This window comes from Bubalus bubalis, chromosome 3 (genome assembly GCF_019923935.1).
Source record: "Bubalus bubalis isolate 160015118507 breed Murrah chromosome 3, NDDB_SH_1, whole genome shotgun sequence".
Taxonomy (NCBI): domain Eukaryota; kingdom Metazoa; phylum Chordata; class Mammalia; order Artiodactyla; family Bovidae; genus Bubalus; species Bubalus bubalis.
This window is the reverse complement of record NC_059159.1, coordinates 18,263,823-18,285,105: the sequence shown is the minus strand read 5'-3', so window position 1 is coordinate 18,285,105 and position 21,283 is coordinate 18,263,823. Positions and strand designations below refer to the sequence as shown.

The 21,283-nt window shown below is 56.2% G+C and overlaps 1 protein-coding gene across 2 annotated transcripts; it reads right to left on the bottom strand.

Annotated features, from left to right (window-relative positions):
• Positions 1-221: 221 nt before the first annotated feature.
• On the bottom strand, positions 222-21,154 carry PLCD3 (phospholipase C delta 3). Of its 2 annotated transcripts, none has more exons than XM_006062227.4 (15): positions 20,883-21,154; positions 8,994-9,155; positions 8,668-8,896; positions 8,175-8,304; positions 7,114-7,342; positions 6,438-6,639; positions 6,127-6,271; positions 5,169-5,321; positions 3,769-3,912; positions 3,485-3,635; positions 2,588-2,704; positions 1,570-1,736; positions 1,292-1,427; positions 1,035-1,184; positions 222-837 (listed from the first exon to the last, which is right to left on the bottom strand). In XM_006062227.4, exons 1-15 carry the CDS (start codon positions 21,031-21,033, stop codon positions 752-754), a joined length of 2,352 nt encoding a protein of 783 aa, XP_006062289.4. In that variant the 5' UTR covers positions 21,034-21,154; the 3' UTR covers positions 222-751. The 2 variants fall into 2 exon arrangements, with proteins under 2 accessions (XP_006062289.4, XP_044794808.2); XM_044938873.2 differs by lacking the exon at positions 20,883-21,154 and adding an exon at positions 15,905-16,010.
• Between the last annotated feature and the right edge of the window lie 129 nt (positions 21,155-21,283).

Sequence of the window (21,283 nt, the reverse complement as noted above, 5' to 3'; positions counted from 1 at the left end):
GGGGTGGCCTTGTGAACCGCTGTCCTGTCTTGTGATGCTGGCAGCAGCCCTGAGCCGAGAGACGTCAGGGCTATTTTGAGCTGTGGCAGCCCCTCCAGCGCCCGGTCCATCTTACACAGATGACCCAGATGTGGGAAGAGGCCCAAGGGACACTCCCTCTGCCCCGGCCCTCCCCGAGGCCTGTGGATGTGGCCTCGGCGGTACTTAGCGGGTGGCAGTGGTAAAATAAACTTGATTCTTTATTTTGTTCTACTGACCTCTCCAGGGCTCTTCTCAGTTAGAAACTGATTCCCAGGTCTCCCCAGAGCTGAGCCTCCCTCTCCCTCCTTGATTTAACAGGGGAAGGGAGCTCAGGTTCAAGAGCTGGAGAGGGAAGGAGGGCCTTAGCGGGTGGCTAATGCCGGGGGAGGGAGCAGGGGGCGGTGGCTGGATTCCTCATGGGAAGGAGGCTGGGATGGCCCCGCTGGGGAGCAGAGTGGTCGAGGGCTCACGAGTCCTGCTCCCTAAGTCTCCTGGCAGCACCAGGCCTGGCTCTTCATAAGCCACGACGACCAGGTGGGCTGAGGCCATCTCACAGCCCAGAGCAAGGAGCAACTTCCCATTCTTCAGGAGGGGTGCAGGCAGCCCCCAGCACCCAGCTGAGACCAGAGCCTGGCAGGCTCAGCAGGAGGATGGAGGGGCTGGTCCTCCATCACCCCTCCACTCCGGAGGGCGTGGGACACAGACTGGCACCTGCAGAACCCAGGGTGGCTCAGCCCCGGATGCAGATGTGGACAAAGAGAGTGGCCGGTGACAGTGAGGCCCCGTCCTTGGAAAGCAGGTGGATGTGGCGGTACCCTGCGGGGAGGGTAGCCCTGCGTCAGCTTCTCTGTCCACTGCCCCGCATGGCCAGGCATGTAGGGTACAGGCCGCATCCCACTCTCGGGGTGGCCTGGCTCAGGGCAGGCTCTCGGAGGAAATGGGTGGCCCCAGGTGAACAGGGTCTTGGAGGCCGGGACCCCCCATCCCTTTCTACCCCACCAACCCCCACCAACCTTGCTTCAGACTGCTGAGAGGCAGCGTGAACTGGCCCACGAAGTCATTGGGGGAGGTGGCGTCATAATCCTCTACCACGAACCGGACCAGTGCCAGCTCCGGAACCCGCAACTGGAACTGCAGGGTCTGCCCCCAGCGGGGGTTGAAGCCTAGGGCGCAGGCCTGGCAGTCAAGAGCCAGCACCTCCCTCCATTCTCTGCGGCCCGCCCTCTACTCCCCCCCCCCGCCCCGCCCCGACAGCAGGGCCCCCACGCACCGTTGTTGAGCACATAGTTGGTCTCCTTGCGAGCACAGTCCGCGGGCACCCCGTGGATCTCAATGCGCACCAGCGGGTCCACAATGGAATTGGGCTTCTCAGCGTTCAGCTTGGGCAGCTGCTGCGCTGTCAGCACCTGTGCGGGGAGAAGGGGGGCTGCAGGCCGGCCCGAGGCGCTCACACCACCCTCCCGGGCCCTCCCCAGGCCTCCGTTGTCCTCGGGCTGGTGCCATCCCCGCAGAGGGGACCCCAGGCAGGGCACGGCCCAGGCCTCTGACCTGGATGGTGAGAGTTGTTCTGGGGGGCCCAGGACACTCAGGGTCAAAGGTTGTGTTGGGCGACCGCAGACGGACGGGTTTCAGGATGTAGCCACACTGCCCATTGACGAGGAAGCGCCCAGCATTGAGGTCCATCTCGTAACCCGGTGTCTGGAAGTTCAGGGCCACTGTGGACACAGCAGAGGCAAGGCAGGGCCTCTTAGTGGCCCTCTCCTCACTGCTCAGTCTCGGGCACACTGCTCTCCCCGCAGATAGACTTGGTATGGAGAGGACTTGGTTCTCTCCGGAGAGGGTCCCCCTGCCTGGGTGGGGGTACCATCCCACCCCAACCATGGCTTGGGGGCATCATGGCAGCGAGGAACCCAGCCCCACTACCACCTGTACTTCATGGCTGAAATCCCTCAAGGCCAGAGAGAGGTTTCCCTAGCTTCCCCAAGGGGCACACTCCTCTCCTTTGGCGATGCTCAGTGTCCTCCAGAGCCCCCTCTTGTCAGTGTGGACTTAGTGGGGACTGCCTCTGTGTGTGTGTGTGTTTATGTTAGGGGCACAAGGGAGTGGAAGTTTTTTTCTGTTCTCAGCTGCGTCCAACTCTTTGCGACCCTATGGATGGCAGCCTTCCAGGTTCCTCTGTCCATGGGATTCTCCAGGCAAGAAGACTGGACTGGGTTGCCATTTCCTTTTCCGGGGGGATCTTCCCAACCCAGGGATGGAAACTGGGTCTCTTGTGTCTCTGCATTGGCAGGCGGCTCCTTTACCACTACGCCACCTGGGAAGCCCTTTTAATTTCTACCTTCATAAAAAAATTGAGATTTTACACTGCCAAGAACCAACAACCCTGATTTGTGTTTCCCCACCTACCCTGTTGACAAGTCTTTGAATAATTGTTATGACTGAGACTCATGTTTCTGACTTCTGGAAAGCTGTGTTGCCCCATCACCACTGGGGCCTCCATGGCTCCCAGAGCCACACCCCCACAAAGTGGCCCCTGCCCACCCCGTCTTCTGCTGCCCCCACTCACCCAGCTGACAGCCCGAGTTCCACATCTCCTGGGGGCTGTAGTTGGCCGAGTTCATCCGCAGCCCCAGCGGGTAGACGCGGGTCAGGTGGCGGGCATTGTGCCTGACGAAGCTGTTCCCTGGGGGAGGGGTGGGGTGGGACTGTGGTGGCCACTGGGGTATCACTCGCTCACTGGCTGCCAGAGCCTGTCAGCCACCTTCCCCGCCCCCCGCCACCTCCAGAGACCAGCTGGGAACAGGCAGAACTCCCATCGCCAGCTCCCGCTGCCCCCTTTCCTCATTCTCTTTGATGAGGGGGCAGGGGGTCCTCATGAGGAAGCTCCTGAAGTCCAGAGGGGCACAGGGACCCCCTCCCACAGCCTGGCACTGCATCCCACCCCCTACCCGGAGTCCCCACATTCCTGACTCCGTGGGTGGAGCCCCTGGCCCCAGGCTGCAATCTTTTGTTGCTCAATCCACAAACACTCCTCCAGCCCCGCCTTGGGTTCCAGGAACCCTTCCGTGTATGTCATACCTCCAGACCTTGGGACAACCTGCTTCTCCAGTCTGGAAGTCCCCTCCCCCTCTTCATCTGGCTGCTTCCTCCCCCTGCTGCAGGACTCCCCCAGCCTCTGTCAGACCCAGTGGATCCCCCCGCACCACAGTTATCCGTCTGTGTCTGGCCCCGGATTAGGCTGTGAGCCCGTGAAGGCAGACAGCAGTCTCCCTCGTCCCAGTGCCCTCTTCTTGCATGCATACCTGGCCCGGTGCCAGGCACTCATTCCCTAAGCCCCTCTCTTTACTGCCCCCAAAGCCCTTTCACTCTCCTTTCCAGACCAATGTCAGCATCTCCCACCCACCCGGGGTCTGCCGGTCCCCACCTCCCTCCTGCCTCAGATACCCCACATGCTGGCTCCCACCTGCCTCTCGGATGAGCTTCTTGGCCTTGCGCTCGCTGAGGGAGCTGACCTGGCAGGGCTGGGGCGGGACCGGGGGCGGGCGCAGGGTCCGCAGGCGGGTGGCGCAGCAGTACACAACCAGGGCCGACAGCTCCGGGGAGATCTGCTTGGCCTGGGAGACAAGCCTCAGCGGGGCTCTACCCCCCACCCACAGGATCCAGCCCCCTGGTCGTCCCACCTCCCTTCTCTCGGCCACCTGTCCCCAAGCTCCACAGTGCCTGCCCAGCCCGGGCTGGCCCACTCACCCGCCGCCTCTGCTCTATGGCCCCCAATTCCTCCTCTTCATCTTCCTCTTCGTCCTCCTCCTCCCGCTCTGATAGGATGTGACCGTTCTCACTCCGAGTGTCTGGCAGCTTCTTCCCCTTCACCAAGACCCGGCCTTTCAGCCTCTGTAGATCCAGCATGGAAGAATGAAGCTCCCCTGCCCCTGTGTCAGTCCATCATTCAGACACCACTGTGCGAGGGGCTGGCTTGGGGTGGTGAGCAGGGAAAGAGACACACATGAGTGATGTTCCTAACAGGAAAAAACCTATGAGGGAAACAGCCTATGGGACTATCCACAGGGAACTGGCTAATGAGGTGCCTCCAAGCCTCAGAGTGCTGCAAGCCAGCGAATAAAATGAATGAGGCAGCTCAGGGTTGAAAGAGAAGGCTTTCTCTTCAAAAAAGATCTCACACGAAAGAAGTGCAGGTAGAACATGTGTTCACAGGATCTTCTTTGTCTACGACTTGAAAGAGAAGATCACTGTCCACAGGTATATAGGTATATAGACGCATGGAAAATTCTGGAAGAATATACAAGACACCATTGAAGGTGATCATGTCTTTAGAAATAGGACAAGGGGAGCAGGAGTGGAGGAAAATCCATTTTTCATTGTGTATGCTCTCTTTTTTCTTTTACCATATGTATGCTTTATTCATACTAATAAAAAAAGTCAAATCACACACAAAGGTGAACCCAGATTCCCTGTGTAATTTGGGATTGGGAGTAGGAGGAGAGTTTTCTCCAAGAACCCTAAAAGGATAAGTGTCCTGAAGAGGCAGATAAAATGCTCTGGGGTTTGGGAGAGAGGAAGATGGACCACTTCTGGCCAGAGCGCTGAGGAAGTTGCTAAGGCCACAGGAAGAGGCCCTTTACTGAGCTAGACTCTAAGCAGGTGGCGCTTGGCGAGCACAGGTGGCTGGGATGGGAGCTCCAGGTGGAGAAGACAGTGTCAAACAAGGGAACGGCCAAGCCCGCAGGGACTCTGTGGGCAGGAGGCAGGGTGGGGAGGTCAGGCCAGGTCATGGAGGGCCTTGCATGCCAGGAGCAAGGGTGGGAGGCGTCTAGTCAAAATGGAAGGTAGACAAGTGACAAGACCACAGGGTGGCAGATGTCAGATGAATGGTGACACAGGAGAAGGTTAAGGCAGAAAGGACTTTCCTGGCGGTCCAGTGGTTAAGACTCCACACTTCCACTGCAGGGGGCATGGGTTCAATCCCTGGTCTGGGAACTAAGAACCCATATGCCACAAAAGGTGGCCAAAAAAAAAAACCAACAACAACAGAAGGTTAAGACAGAGGAGAGGGGTCCTGAACAAAGGTGGATGGTCGACCTTGGAGCCAGACCCTCCCCCCACCCAGGCTGGGGGCCTGAGAGCCTCACCTCTGGGGATGGCAGCTCCTCAGGATTCTGGGAGTCTAGTGTCCGTGTCACCAGCATGTCCCCCAGGATGGTGTGCAGGTGGCGGGCCATGGCAGCCTGCTGTTCCAGCCCGCAGTGGTTCTCAAGGGATAGGATGACGGGATACGGGGACACCTGTGAGGGGGAGGGGCAGCAGCTCAGAGACACTAGCCCCTCCCCCACCAGGACCCCTGCTACACCCAGCCCCTGACCCCCTTCAGGATAGGCAGGCAGATGTCTGGAAAACCCACTCTGGGGGAGACTGAGAGGGTGGATGTGGGACATACCGGGATCAGTGTGTCCATAGAGGGGCAGAGGTCAGATCTGGGGCCCCGGGGAAGGGGGTGGGTTGTCTGGGGAGCTGAGAGGGGTTGCAGGAATGTTTCTTTTAATAAATGCTCTCTATGTTAATGACACTGACCATGCCATTTAGGTTACACACTTTTCGTCCCAGCCCATTATTTGTTGATGGAAAGATTCCTATACCTTGACACATGTGGCAATTTTATGCAGGTGCAACGTTGAGCTTCTCTTTTATGATTTCCTCTTTGTGAGTCATGATTAACATGTCCTTCCCTACCCACACGGTTTTCTTCTGGAAATTTTATGATTTTCATACAATTACTAAACGTAAGGGTGGGAGAAGGGAGCCTCTCGTCCAGCTTTATTCCACCCCCCCTGGCCAGCTGTCCCAGCAGCACTTGGTGAAAGTGAATCTCTGGGCAGGGGTTTCTTTTGTTTTTTGTCTTGGCCACATTGCACAGCATGCAGGATCTTAGTTCCCTGGCCAGGAATTGAACTCATGCCCCTTGAAGTGGAAGTGTGGAGTCCTAACCACTAGACTGCCAGGGAAGTCCCAGGTGGTTCTTTTGGAAGGACCAAGATCAGCTGGGGTTGCCGGCAAGGCTCTGGGGCTGAGTGTGCAGGTCCTGGGGCTCACCGTGAAGGCGTGCTCTCGCACTGCCTGGATCACGTCTCGGAAGAGGATCTTGGAGGTGAGGGTGTGGCCGTGATAGATGACCGGCTCACCTCCTGGCCCCTCCCAGCAGTCCAGCTCCACACAGCGGCATCCCTGGGCAAAGGCCCTGCAGACAGACGGATGGACAGACAAAGTATCTTGTGGGTGGCACAGAGCAGGGCAAGGGGCAGGCCTCCTTGGCCCCAGGAAGCCCACTGTGGGAGTTGAGCCCCTCATCACCCCCAAACCGGCTCCCAGACCTGTTCAGCCCCACCATCCCCGCATTGTGGTACCTGACGTAGGCCTCGGTACTGCTGGGTCCCCCGATCTGAGAGTCAGTCAGGTAGGTGTTGTGTGAGGAGGAGATGAAGTAGTGGGAGAGGGGTTGGTCCATGTCCTGGAACACGCATGTGTGGGCCAGGTCCAGGGCAGCCCCCTCAGGGGACAACAGGTACATCATGAAGCCATCCAGTGTCATCAGCTCATGCTGCTTGGCTGCAGAAAATGGGCAGAAGAGAGCATCAGGCTACGCAGGGACTCCTGTGTCTGGACCCCAGAATCTCAAAGCTCACTCAACTTAGTAATAATGAGCACTTGTCTACTGACTAGACTCTACATAAGCTATGCCTTTTTTTTTTTGGCCACACCACACAGCTTCTGGGATCTCAGTTTCCTGACCAGGGATTGAACCCGGGTCCCACAGCAGTGAAACCCCAGAATCTTAACCACTAGACCACCAGGGGACTCCCGAGTTATGCCATTTAATTTCAACCCAACCCTGTGAGGAAGATGCATTACTATGCCAATTTACAGAGACGGTGGCTGAGTCTCAAAGAGGTGAGGTGAGCTGCCCAAGATGGCGCCCACAGTCAGGAACAGCAGAGCCCACTTAGCTGGGCACCCAGATCTGTCAGACGCCAAGCCCTGGGCTGCGCTGGCCCCAGCCCCATCTGTCAGACCCTTCTTCACCTGTCTCGTTGAGCTCATAGGTGTGGATGAGCTGCTGGGCGTGGGCCAGCGTGGCCTTGTGCTCGCCCTGGTCCTCCAGGAATTCCAGCAGCTCAGAGGCGCTCAGCACGCGGTCCTCTCCTGAGTACCGATGGAAGATCTCCTCCAACTCAGGGCGTTTCAGCAGCCGCCGCAGAAATTCCTCGATCTCAGGCCCCTCCAGCCGCTCATTTTTGGAGTGGTCACACTCCTAGAGGGCAGGAGGGAGAGGCTCAGAGGAGGATGACACCCTGGGTGAGCCGGGTGCTCTCACACCCATGCTCTGTACACACCCCCGTCATCCACCACAGCTGGGACAGGAGGTGACGTCTCCCATTTCACAGGTGGAAAAACAGAGCTGGCGAGGCCGCAGGTCTCAACTCAGACTCACACAGCTGTTAAATCGCAGGGCTGGGGTTCTAAAGACGGTCTCTTGGGTTCAGGGCTTATCCCTCTGCCTACCCCAAGAATCAAGATAGGGGAGAAAAAACTGTGAGCTTCAGGCAGGGCTGGGCCTGTGCTGGAACCCCCGCTCTGGTGTGTATGCGGTACTGTTCTCACACATTCACACCAAGGTCAACGAGCAACACACCGCTGAAAATGTACATGGTGCAGTCCACGTGGCGCTGTCCGTCCAGGAGTACAGGTTCCATGGCCCTCCTGTCCCTCAGGGTCACACAGTCCGCATGCTCCAACTGGGCCATGGATGCAGAGCCCACCCCTGAGGGCCCCTCCCACACGTAGGGTGTACTTGGTCACGTGTGGAGGTGCCAGATGCCACAGTGCAGGGGGTGTGCTCACGCGTGTGCCCATGAGCCCGAGGTCCTCGCTACCTGGGCTCTGCCTGAGGGTGAGGAAGGAGCTCTGGGCCCAGGCTCCCAACCTGGCTCCGTGGCTTCCCTGGGTGAAAGGGTAGAGTAAGGCCCAGATGCAGCCTTTCTGCAGAAAGAGGCCACTCTCCACAAAAGCCTGGGGCGGGGGAAGGGAACCGAGGACTCCCATGGCTGGGGGAGGCAGAGGTCAGAGTGGTGGCAGGTGCCCACCTTGAAGAGGCCGTAGGCGTACATGTCGTTCATGTCCACGTTGACCATGCGGAGCAGGTTCTTGATTTCCTTGAAGCTCATCTTACTGTCCTGGTTGGAGTCTGCCCGGTGCAGATAGGAGTGGATCCAGGTGTGGGTGCTCAGGAAATACCCGCAAGAGGCTGGGCCCCGCCCCCAGCTGACAGGTAATTGACAGATAGGCAATCTCCCCCGACTACACACACACTCATCCCCTCCTGCCTGGGGGCTCCCAGTTTGGGAACTGTGCGTTCCTCTCAGCCTGTGAACTTCCTGAGCTCCGTAGGAGCGCATCCTTTGTGGAACCCGGGCTCCCCAGGGATGCCTGGCCGCCACCCTCAGTTCTGAAGACAAGGGCTCAGTCTCAAATCTCAGGGCCCCTAAGAGTGGAGCCACGCCTCTCCTGGGGCTGGGAGTCCTCCCGGCATGGGGCTGGCCCCTCCATGCCCGCCTGCCACACTCCCCGGGAGGATATTGGTCAAGGCGCTCGCGTTGGCTCATGGCATCGAGGCGCGCGCGCAGCTTGGCCAGACCACGCACCCAGCGCTGCGCCTCCTCGGCCGTGGGCGCCACCAGGTCCAAGTTCTTGCGGCGCCCTTTGAAAACGATGGTGAGGCAGCGTGCCGGCTCAAAGGCGCCCCCGAAGTGCCGCAGGCCCTCGGACTGGTGCCCCTCGCGGATGGCCTCGATGTGCTGGACGAAGACTGCGGAGAGGAACGGACCGCGCGCGGCCAGGTCAGGGCGACGAGGCCAGGCCGCCGCTCTCCCCAGGCCGCCCATGCCCTCCTGGGCCCCGCTCACAGATGTGCTGCGAAGGCGCACGCGGGATGCGCCGCTGGAACCACACACTCAGGCCGTCCTCCTGCAGCCGGTACAGCCGCTCCTTCTGCCACGTCGGCGAGCGGATCTTGCAGAAGCGGGAGCCCCGCAGCATGGCCCGCACATCCTCATCCTCCGACAGGCCTGCGGGGACGGGAGGCCATGGGCACCCTGGAATTCTAACCCGCTCCCCAGCAGGGAGAAGCAGGCCCCAAGTCTGGGCGGGCTTCCCCAGGCGGCTCTTCCTCTCCAGGTAACGGGTCACTGAACCGGCTTTGGCTCTAGGCTTTTTGGCCCCAAGGCCTGTGCTCGGTGTATTCCACCCAGGGCCCCCCGGAAGGGGTGCCAGCAACAGGCTGGCCCTCCTCCCAAGCCTCCCCTGGAGGCCTCAGAACAGAGCTATTGCTCAAGACACTGCCTGGGGCTCTGGCCTGTTAAAGGTCACCTTTTCTGTCACTGCCCTCCAGGCTTCAAGCCTAGAATCTGCCATCAAGAGCCTTTTCCCTTGAGACAAAACTCTGACCATCAAGAGGGTTGTTTTTGTTCAGTTGCTCAATCGTGTCCTACTCTTTGCGACCCCATGGACTGCAGCATGTGCCAGGCTTTCCTGTCCTTCACCATCTCCTGGAATTTGCTCAGACTCATTCCATCCAACCATCATCAAGAGGGTAGTCTAACTATCCAACCTAAATCTTTCTTATTGCAACCCAAGCTCTTCACCTCTGCTTTCTCAAGGACAAGGAGGTCACTCTGGCTCCAGGGTCTCAGACCAAGCAGGCCAGGCCCAGCCCTGCTTTGGCCAGCCTGAGGCTGACCTCCAGATGCCCTGGTGAGGCCCGCAGAAAGCATGATCTCCTGTGACACTAGGTACCCCCTTGTCCAGACACTGTCACAACCCCATGTGCTCTCCCGTCACAGCGTCCCTCTTCCTTAATACGACAAAATGCTTATAAGTCACCTACTACATGCCAGACCCCACTCATGTATTAACACACAGGAAAACAAGTGCAGAGATACTTCGGGAACTTGCCAGAATTCCATGGCTGGGGAGTGGTGGAAACAGGCTTTAAACCCTGGAGGTCAGGCTCCAGCATCTTCACCCTTGGCCAGCACACTGACCCCTCTGCTCCTTCTTCTATCCTCTTTACCCCTCCCTGCAACCACCCTGGGCCTGGGGACCTAGGACAGAGCGGGATTCGGGGGTCAAATCCCAGCTCTGTCACTTCTGTCACTTACACGGCCATGGTGGCACTACCCTGTGACTGCTCTAAGCCTCCAGTTCTCCATTCACCAAGTGGAGACCACAATAGTAGCTGCTGCAAAATCCAAAATTCAGTCCAGCTGCTGCCTGCTCCGTGGGGCCACACCCTTTGCTTGGATGTGTCTCAGCAGGGGTCAAAAATAAAAGTTTGTGAGCCAGGGGACTATAGAATGGGTGGGAACCAGTCAAACTGTAGGGTCCACGCCCTTTGGAAAGGACGGGGCCAGCCAGGGGTGGATGTGGGCCCAGAGATTCCAGAGAACTGGAATCTGAATTTGTATGTGATGCCTCCAAATTTTTCCGTGTTGGCAATTAAATCAAATTGAAATAAAAATCCCCAAACACCACTGTGTGTGCCAAAGGAAACAGGACAGTGGGCTTCTCTTCCTCCTTTTATTTTAACAAGCTCCCAGCACTGGGCTTGGCTTTAAGCTTTGTGCCCCATCCCTCAAGGACCCTGCTTGTCTGATGCAAACTCTGACCTGAGGAATCAAGTCTAAATCCCTGTGACTGCCTCTCCCTGACTCTGGGAGCCTTTGTAGGATCCTTCTCCATCTTTTCTTCATATCAGAGTCCTTCAAGGACCAGCTCAGATACCACTCCTCTAGGAAGCTTTCCTTGATCTATCCTCAAATGGGAGTTCCCCTTCCCTGACTACCAATGACATTTTTTACTTTAATTAAATCACCCCACCTAAATTGTAATTTCAGTGGATTTTTAATAAACTGAAGCACTGGGATGTCCTCACCCCAGGGCTTGTCCCAGAGCCAGGCTTGCAGTCAGTGTTTTCTGAAAGGTAAGGCAGATGGAGAGACAGCTGGGGGACTAAGTGCATTCTAGTCCCAGCCCTGAGCCATCTGCCCCGACTTCCGAGCAGCAGCCTTGTGGATCAGGGTTTCTCAACCCTGGCTGTGCGTCAGAATCACCTGGAGAGGTTGCGAAACCCATGACCCAGAGATTCTCGTTCAACAGGTGCAGGTTGGGGATTGGATATCCGTATATTGCGTATCTGTCCTACCTTGTGGGACTTTCCTCATGGTCCAGTGGTTAAGAATCTATTGCCAATGCAGGGGACACAAGTTCGAGCCCTGGTCTGGGAAGACTCCACATGCTGCGGGGCAACTAAGTCCGCACGCTCAACTACTGAGCCTAGGTGCTACAACCACTGAAGCCCCTGCACCCTAGAGCCCCTGCTCTACAACAAGAGAAGCCACCGCAACGTGAAGCCCACTAACCTCAATGAAGAGTAGCCCTTACTTGCAGCAACTAGAGACAGTCCATACACAGCAACAAAGACCCAAGGCAGCCGGGGGAAAAAAAGAATCTACCTTGTGACTTTGAGAGAGACTGTGATCGAGAATCATGGATTCAGAGGCAGGAGGAGAAACCTGCCATCCTTGAGAGGTTATGGGGACTTCCCTGGTGGTCCAGTGGCTAAGAATCTGCCTTGCAATGCAGGGGGCTCAGGTTCAATCCCTGGTGGGGGAACTAAGATCCCACATGCTGTGGAGCCTGTGCACTCCGGAACAGCTAAGTGCAACTTTGAAGCCCTTGTGCTGCAACTAGAGAGTCTGTGTGTGGCCAGGAGAGATCAGCATGATGCAACAATATTCCCCCATGCCATCACTAAGACCTCATGCAGCTGAATAAATATATAAAAAATAAATAAATAAAATAGGCTATGGTCCCCCTTGGGGCCAATCTGTGACCCTAATGGCTCCAAGGGGTCTCCCTTTAAAATAAAGGACGGAAGAGAGGCCCATTGTCCTCAGGACTGTGGCCTTCTGGAAGGGTCAATGGCCACTCAGTGCCACCTAGCCAGGAAGGGGAGGTGGAACCCTCCTGTTTCCACGCAAAGAGCTAGAACATGGCATGTGCCAGGCCAAGAGACTCACCAGACCCTCAGCCCCCTATCCTCATATCTGGGCAACCTCTGCATGCTCTCTTCCTGAGGGTGGGGGGCAGGGAAGTCAGGGAGCCCTGCAGTGCCACCGGGGCTGAGGCCACCCCTTCTCGACCTTCTCAGCTGTGGGAAAGGGGACTTCTCATTTCCATGACAACTAAGCTCTGTAGCTGGAGCCACCTCCTCTGACCCGGCCAGCCCTGTGATGCCAAGCCCAGAGTTGGGGGGCGGGGAGGAGGGGAGCTGGTGAATGACTAAGGCCGGAAATGGAGGTGAGTCACCATCACCGAGGGCCTGTTTTGTCCAGTTTTCTGCAAACAGGACATGGAGAAAGGCAGCCTGAGCTCCTGACCGGCCCCCCAGGGGGACAGATTCCCACGCTGACGGGGGCCCTGCTCCTGGCTCTCACCCCAGCTCCCCAAGAGCCTGTTTTGGGAAGGGGTGACATTCCATTCTGCCCGCCCTACCAGCAAGGGCCCCCAGATCACACTGCCCCTTGAACCACACTGTCCTCCGCCCACACTGCCAGTGGAAAGGCTTCACAGAATGAGGGTGAAGTGCCAGGCTGGGCCAGGTGCTGAGCACCTGGATGGCTGTCTCTATTTCTCCATTGCTTGAGCTTCTGAACCCTGGGATAGTGAGAGGTATGGGGTGTCAGACAAGGGGGGCAGAGGTAAGGGGGTGAGGTCAGGAGGAGGGTCCAAGCTCTGGGCAGTGATGCTGTGAGGGGCCTGGCCCTCTGCCTAGCTGCCCAGTAAACATCTTTTCAGTCCTGCCAGATCCAAACCTACAGATGTTTCCTGGACCTCATTCCTACTCACTTGGAGCAGGTTCACTAAGAGCCTACCTCCTGCGGTTTCTGTGGGTTCTTTATCTATCCATTTCTGCCTATCTATCCATTTCTGGAGTGGGGCTGGGCCAGCACCATGGCCACTTCGACCGAGCAGGTTGGGAAACAATTATGAAATAATAGTAGTAAAAATGAGGACAATCAGTAGCCAAAAGGTGGAAACAACCCAAGCGTCTATCAGCAGATAAACAGATAAGGGAAATTCGGTCTATCCATTAGGTGGGATACTATTCAGCCATATAAAGAGTAACGTCTGATCTCTGCAAAGTACGACATGGATGAACTTTGACAACGTTATGCTAAGTGAAATAAGCCAGACCCAGAAGGACAAACATCTGATTCCATTTATATGAAGTACCTAGAACAGTCAAATCCATAGAAACATTTTATATCATTATTCCTCAATTTAAAAAATTCAGAGACAGAAAGTAAATTAGAGGTTACCAGGGATTTTGGAAAGGGACAAACAGGGAATTATGGCCCAATGGTTACAGAGCTTCTATTTAGGGTGATGGGAAAGTTTTGGAAATAGCACAACATTGTCAATGTAATTAATGCCACTCAATTATCTGCTTCAAAATGGTTTACATGGCCAATTTTATGTTATATATATTTTAGAATGATTTTTAGAAATAAAGGGACTTCCCTGGTGGTCCAGTGGTTAGAATTCCGTGCTCCCAAAGCAGGGGGCACAAGTTCGATACCTAGTGGGGAAACTAAGATCTCACATGCCATCATGGCACAGCCAAAAATAATGATAATAATAATGTAATATGCCAGGAGGGGCTTCCCAGGTGGCTCAGTGCGTAAAGAATCCACCTGCAATGCAGGAGATGCAGGTTTAGTCCCTGGGTAGAGAAGATCCCCTGGAGGAGGGCATGGAAACCCACTCAAATTTTCTTGTCTGGAGAACCCCATGGACAGAGGAGCCTGGCGGGCAATAGTCCATGGGATCACAAAGAGTCAGACACGACTGAAGCGACTGAGCATGCATGCCAGAAACCACCATATACTTTAAATGGGTGAATTAATTCTCAATAAAGCTGTTAAAGAGGCAGCTAATGAATTTGTTCAGGGTTGCAGGGTCGATAAGTGGTGAAGCTGGAGTGTGTTGAGAACTGGGGAGGAAGTTCACCCAAAGGGCTCTACGGGGCTGAACCCTAATCCACCTGGGGCCCGTCCACAGGGAGCTTGAAATAAATGATAAAGAAGAAGGAAACTGAGGCAGCGCCTGGGAAGGAAGATGGGTAGTTTGCTCCATCCCTGCTCCTGAGTCTCACGGCCTCCAGCTGGTTCTGTCTCCGGCTCGGCCCACTGTCATTGGCTCGGGCCCAGACACCTTCCCTGAGCTGAAGGCTCACCTCTGCCCCCAGAGAGGGACCAGAAGGTGGTGGGAAACGGGCAGCCCCACAGTTTCCCAGCGACCACCTTCAGCCTGGGCAGTTCAGGCTGTGTATGGTCGGGGGGCCAGAGGGGTTCTGTGGCCAAGGCTGGGGGTGGGGCAGGAATCTGCCTCGGCAACAGAGTTGGAAGAGGCTGTGGGAGGCCAAGTTCATCTCTGGCCCTTAAATCCCACCTTTCTGGACTTCCCTGGTGGCTCAGTGGAAAAGAATCCGCCTGCCAATGCAGGGGACACAAGTTCAATCCCTGATCTGGTAAGATCCCACACGCAGCGGAGCAACCAAGCCCCTGTGCCACGAAACTACTGAGCCTGTGGTCTGGAGCCTAGGAGCTGTGACTACTGAGCCCGCACGCTAGAACCCGTGCTCTGAAACAAGAGACAACACCGCAATGAGAAGCCAGCGCACCACAACTAGAGAGTAGCCCCTTCTTGTCGCATCTAGAGAAAGCCCTCGCACAGCAACGAAGACCCAGCGCAGCCAAAAACAAATACTTTAAAAAAGAAAAACAAAAACCCAAATACATTTTGTTTAATGTTAAAAAAAAAAATTCCATCCTTCTCATAGATGGGCCACTGATGGTCAGAGAGGACAAGCCATGTATGCAGAACAGTGTGGGTGGCCCAAGGTAAGGGCGGATGTAAGTACTGTGTAGGGGGCAGGGGTGGGAGGTGCTGTGTGGTCACGGGGTGTATATGCAGAGGCCAGGGTGTGTAAGGACTGAAGGTGTGTGTAGGGTGGTGTATGCATATATGGTGTGTGCACCTGTGTGTCTGTGGAGGGGCGGTCGGTGGGTGGGAGGAAGGTGAGTCGTTTGGTGTGCGTGTGTGCGCATGCGCGCGCATACCAGTACACACTCAGGAAGGGAACACGGGACTCCAGCAGGAATGTGAGACATGCAGGCAAGAGCGACAGATAGCGTCAGCTTCATGCCAACAGGGGCAGGGAGGAGAGCAGCTTTTCCTGGTACTGAGGCCATGAGGCTCTGGGAGGAGACAGGCAACGGTGAGGGGTCTCAAACACCTTCCCACCCAAATCCCCTAGCCAGCAGGCAGCCCCACACCTTGGGTACCAAGCGAGTCCCCCTCACCCAGGCTGGTTGCCACACCCAAGGCTAGAACTCAGTGGGGCTCAGCGCCAGAATCCATAATGTTCTCTGAAACGTCAACAAAGTCAGGGAAGGGTGGCAGCACTCCCCTGCTCCAGGCAGACACAGCGCCATGAAGGTGGCATCACCTTTCTCGGCAGGGCCAGACCAGGGGTGAGGGCTGTTTGGGGGCTGAGATGGTAGAGAGGGGCTCCCCAGAGCTGAACAAGGAGAAGAAGTGAGGGGGTCACAATGCAGGAAAGAGCCAGCCCTCGGCCCTGCCTGGCACACCCCAGCCCTTCCCACCACCCAGGCCAGGCATCTGCCTGGACCAGGGGCTTCTCGGAAGACCCCCCACCAGCTGCCAACCTCCCCCTGGGAGCCCCACTCACCCTGCAGGACCTGTTCTGGGCAGACCGGGGGGAGAGCACGCTTGCCCTGTGGCATTTGGTGGTGTGTGCAGACTGGAGAGGGAAGCGAGCAGCTTCTGCCCACTCAGTGCTCTGCTCTGGGGGATTAGGCATGGGGGTGGAGCGACTGGGGCTCTGGGGTGGTAGGGCTGCCAGGCAAAACTCGGTATGCCCAGTTAAATGGGGGTTTCAGATAACAACAAATAATAATTTAGTATCAGTATGTCCCAAATTATGTGTGGTTTATCTGAAAAGTGTATTTAACTGGGCATCCTGTATTTTGGGGGGCAGCCCTATGAGGACACCCCCTGGAGGTTGGCAGAGCCAATATGGGGGAGGGGTGTAGCAGGTCCCTCCCTACCAGGCTTTAGTCACTCATCCATTCATTGTGTTAAGAGCTTGAACTCTGGGCCGACTTCCTGGGTTCAAATCCTCAAATCCTCTCTTAGCTATAAACACTTCTGAGCTTTGAATCCTGGGCCAAGTTACTGAACCTCTCTAAATCTCAGATTCCTCACTTGAAAAATGAGGTTAGGGATTTCCCCAGTGGTCCAGTGGCTAAGACTTTGTGCTTCCAATGCAGGGGGTGCAGGTTCAATCCCTGGTCAGGGAACTAGACCCCACATGGCAAAACTAAGAGATCTCATGGCACAACTAAAGATCCTGCGTCCGCACCTGAGACCTGGTGCAAATAAATGAACATTTTAAAATAAGATGAAGCTAATGGTTCCGCCTACTTCATACGGTTCTGACATTAAATGAGCTAGTATGTGAAAAGCACTAGCACAGTGTTACAAAGGTGTTAATTGACAAAGGTGTTAATTGTATGTCTATCTATGTGTTAGTCGCTCAGTTGTGTCTGACTCTTTGTGACCCCATGGACTGTAGCCCACCAGGCTCCTCTGTCCATGGAATTCTCCAGGCAAGAATTCCCTGAATTCCTTCTCCAGGGGATCTTCCCAACCCAGGGATCAAACCTGGGTCTCCTGTATTGCAAGTAGATTCTTTATCATCTGAGCCACCAGAGGAACCCAGGCAATAAAGAGCCATCATTCAATGATGGCTTTGGCAGCAGACAGGCACTGCTGCCTCTTAGCCGTATGGCCTTGGGCAGGTGACTTCTTCCCCTCCATCTTGAGCCTCTCATCTGTCACATGGGGACAGCTCAGCACCTTCCCCGGGGATGGAGAGGATTAAACAGGATCGGGGCTGCTGTGTGCTCAGCACTGCGCTGTGTTCCCGGCTCCTCTTTGGCTCAACTCTTCCCTGGCTTCCTAGGAACAGGTTAGGCCAGCAGCCCAGCCCAGGGGCAGGGGGCTGGAGCAGGCTGGACCCTGTGCTCCACAAATGACTCCCACTCAATATGGGGGCTGCCTCCCTCCCCCTTCATCTTAGTTTCTCCCAGTATGGCCCTCCAAGCCCTTTCTTTTCCTTGAGCCCCTCTGAGCCTTTGACTCTGAGCCACTCCCTGCCCTGGCCTTGTGACCTGATTTGAAAGAAAATCTGTTCTGTTGGACTAACGGGTGGGGCTTCCCTGGTGGTCAGTTGATACAGAATCTACAGCAGTCAAGAGACCGCCTACGTACGATGCAGGAGACCCAGGTTTTATCCCTGGGTCATGAAGATCCCCTGGAGAAGAAAATGGGAAACCATTCCAATATTCCTGCCCTTGGAAATTCCATGGGCAGAGGCTCCTGATAGGCTACAGTCCATGGTGTCACAAGAGTCGGACACAACTGAGCGACTCAACCACCACCAAGGGATGTGGCAAAGGCAGTGACCAGGCGTGACCCTGAGGATCATTCTGGGAGAGGCAGCAGCCACAGGGTCGCATCGAAAGCTACGTGGGTGGTAGACATAGGCCTTGGCCTTGTGGGCCTGAGCAGCTGGGCCCCAGGACACCTGGGTTTCGCCTCCACCCTGTTCCTGGACTCAGCGAGGCCTGGGGAAGGGGCATTCCCCATGGAGTTGACATTCCTCGCAGAAGGCAGTCACTCAACAGGACGGTGCAGCAGCCAAGGGGAGGGAGGGTGCCCAGGGGACATCCTGACACCCGCATAGTTCCCAACAGTGTCACTGTCACAGGGTGCCCAGAACTCCCGTGCAGCCTTACTCAGCCACAGGGCACTGAGTCTTGGGCTTAGCACCAATTACTTGTCTATAAGTGTTTCCTAGACTGTCCTCTCCCCCAGGGCTAGGTATTCTCCATCTCTGAAGCCCCAGCTCTGGCACAACACCCTGGCACCCAGATGTGAAGTCACTCAGTCATGTCCAACTCTTTGCGACCTCATGGTCTGTAGCCTGCCAGGCTCCTCCATCCATGGGATTTACCAGGTCAGAATACTGGAGTGGGTTGCCATTTCCTTCTCCAGGGGATCTTCCCAACCCAGAGATTGAACCTGGGTCTCCCGCATTGTAAGCAGACTCCTTATGATCTGAGCCATGGGGCTTGGCAAATGTGTGCGGAATGAGGAGACAGGCAGGTGGGCAGGATTGTCACCTCAACCCTCCCATGGCAAACGTAACCCTCGAGGGTGGCTGACTCCCAGGGCTGCTTCTCTGGCCTAACACCAGCCCTTTGCTGTCTCCGCAGCACCTCAGCTCCCCACAGGCATCGTTCTCTCCACCACTGCCCTGTAAACCAGAGGATGATACCGCCACCCATGAGAGACATCTCCCAGATCCCGCCGACAGCGGAGTCCAGCTCAGTCCACCTGCCTGTAGTCCTGGAATCCGTTCTGGTTCCACAGCTCACATTTGAGCCTCCCCCCCACAACTTTGCCCAACTGACCCCACAGCCTCCCTCCAGTAGGGCTCCCTGTTTTACCCCTGTGTTCATCCAACCCACCCTTACCCTACACAGTTCCTGCTCTCCTCTTGTCTAAGACCTTTCCTGAGCTCCTGACACCCTCCAGGGCCTCGAGGATCCAGCCTCTTCCTGCGTCTCCCCTTTGGCCTCACTCCAGTCTCCCTCCAGTTCCGGGGTGCAGTCAGGGCTCCCCAGCCTCTTGCTCTATCCTTCAAAGCCTTGTTTCTTGGTTTCATTGTCTGACACCCTTGCTGGCGCTTCAGCTCTCTAAGGGCCAGGGCTGTATCTGTCTTGTTTGTTGCTGAACCCCTAGGGCAGAGCATACTATGCTGCTGCTGCTGCTAAGCTGCTTCAGTCATGTCCGACTCTGTGCGACCCCATAGACGGCAGCCCACCAGGCTCCCCCGTCCCTGGGATTCTCCAGGCAAGGACACTGGAGTGGGTTGCCATTTCCTTCTCCAATGCGTGAAAGTGAAAAGTGAAAGTGAAGTCGCTCAGTCATGTCTGACTCTTCGTGACCCCACGGACTGCAGCCTACCAGGCTCCTCCGTCCATGGGATTTTCCAGGCAAGAGTACTGGAGTGGGGTGCTATCGCCTTCTCCGAGAGCATACTATAGGCTCTCAATAAATGTTGGTTGAACGCATGTGTGATTGATGAAGCATAGGGCAGAGAGCATGTCTTCTGTGTTTATAAGGAGAGTGCCAGTCACAGTGACAGAACACAGCGCTCAACAAATTCAGGTCAAATGAAAGGAGGCAGAAATAAGAACAAAAACAATGGAGGACAGAGAAAGTAAGACCAGGAGGACTGCCCTGGTGGTCCAGTGGTTAAGACTCCACACTTCCAATGCCGGGGGCATGGGTTCAACTCCTGGTCTGGGAACTAGATCTTACATGCCCTGTGGCTATAAGAGAAGGTAAGACTGGCAAGAGAGACCTCTGCATTATATCCCAAGATTCACACAGGTCTTCAGGCAACCCTGTTCTTCTAATCCCAGTCCCACCTCTAGCCTCTCCATCATTAACTATTCTACTGACCACAGTTCTCCAGCACCACTTCAGTTTTACAGTACTTTACAGTGTATAAAATACTCTCACAGGGACGTCCGTGGTGGTCCAGTGGTAAGACTCTGTTAAGACTCTGGCCTCAACGCAGGGGCCAGGGTTTGATCTCTGGTCAGAGAACTAGATCCCACGTGTCACAACTAAAGATTTCACATGCGTGCCACAAATTAAGGCTTGGTGCTGCCAAATAAATAATAAATAAAAATAAATACTAAAACATTACTTTCACACACACGCCCCCTCCTTCAAGCCCTCAACCCCCACTCAGTCCCACTTTGCCCAGATTCTGAGAGGCTGCCAGGGGCAGTGTGGGGGTATATGCCAACCTTTGCCCTCTACTAGCTCTATGGTCATGGGCAAATTCCTTACTTTCTCTTCCTCATCTGTGAAATGGGGATTATACCACCTACCTCTCAGGAAGGTGAAGAAGATTGATGGGCACCACATCCCTAACCACCCAGTGCTGGCCTGCATCCAGGAGATGCTTGATAAACCACAATTGCATTCCGTTCCCCCATGACTTCCCTCAAATCTAAGAAGGCAACTTTGGCTTTCTGACCCAAAGGTCAGTGTTCTCACCAGTTAGACCAGTCCTTCCAGTGCTGTGCGGCTGCTCTAATCCCAGTGGGGACTGTAAGGTTGGAAGGTCGGCACAAGATGCCAGCCTCTTCTACAACTCTCATGCCCTAAGGGGCCCAAGAATCTAGGATGCCCCGAGCGCTGGAAGACCCTAGAAGGCACAGGGTGTCCGGGAGGGGGTGACGGGCATCCTAAGCCTGTCTCTCCCTTTCTACTCTTCCAACCTTCTCGGACTCCAGTCCGCAGCCCTCGTCCAAACTCCCACGCCATACTCCCAGAAGTCGTCCTGGAAGCCTCGCTCAGACCCGGGACCTCGGGTGACCCCAGGTGTGACATTCCACCCCGCCCCACTCTGGAACGGCGCTGGCCTTCCATCCCTCGCCAAACTCCCCACATCCCTACTGGGAAACCCACGAAGGGCTCGCCGGAACACCCCGATCTTCCCAAGATGCGCCCCCGAGGCGCGTCCGCGCGCCCACCCGGAGCCACCCTGGCCGCTCACTGACCCATCTTCTTCAGCGCCCGCAGCCCGGGCCTCTTGATGCTGCCTTCCTGGGATGAGGGCGGGGAAGCGAGCCCTACGGGCGTTGCGACCTGGGCCGGGACCAGGGGCTCCTCGGGCTGCCGCCGGCGGCTCCTCCAGCTACCGCACAGCATGATCGGGTGGCCGGGGCCAGGCCCGGGTCCGGGGTCAGCGCGCGCGGTGCGGAGCGGAGAAACTTAGCGGCGCCGGGAGCTAGTCTGGAGGAGGAGGTGTCGGGAGGAGGGAGAAAGGGAGGAACGAGGGTCAAGGAAGGACGGACCTGGAGCGAGAGGGCGGGGCCGAGGACGGCGCGGGGGCGGCGCGAGGCGGCGGCGAGGGGAGCGGTGACCCTCGGCGGGGAGCGGGGCACTGGAGCACAAGTGC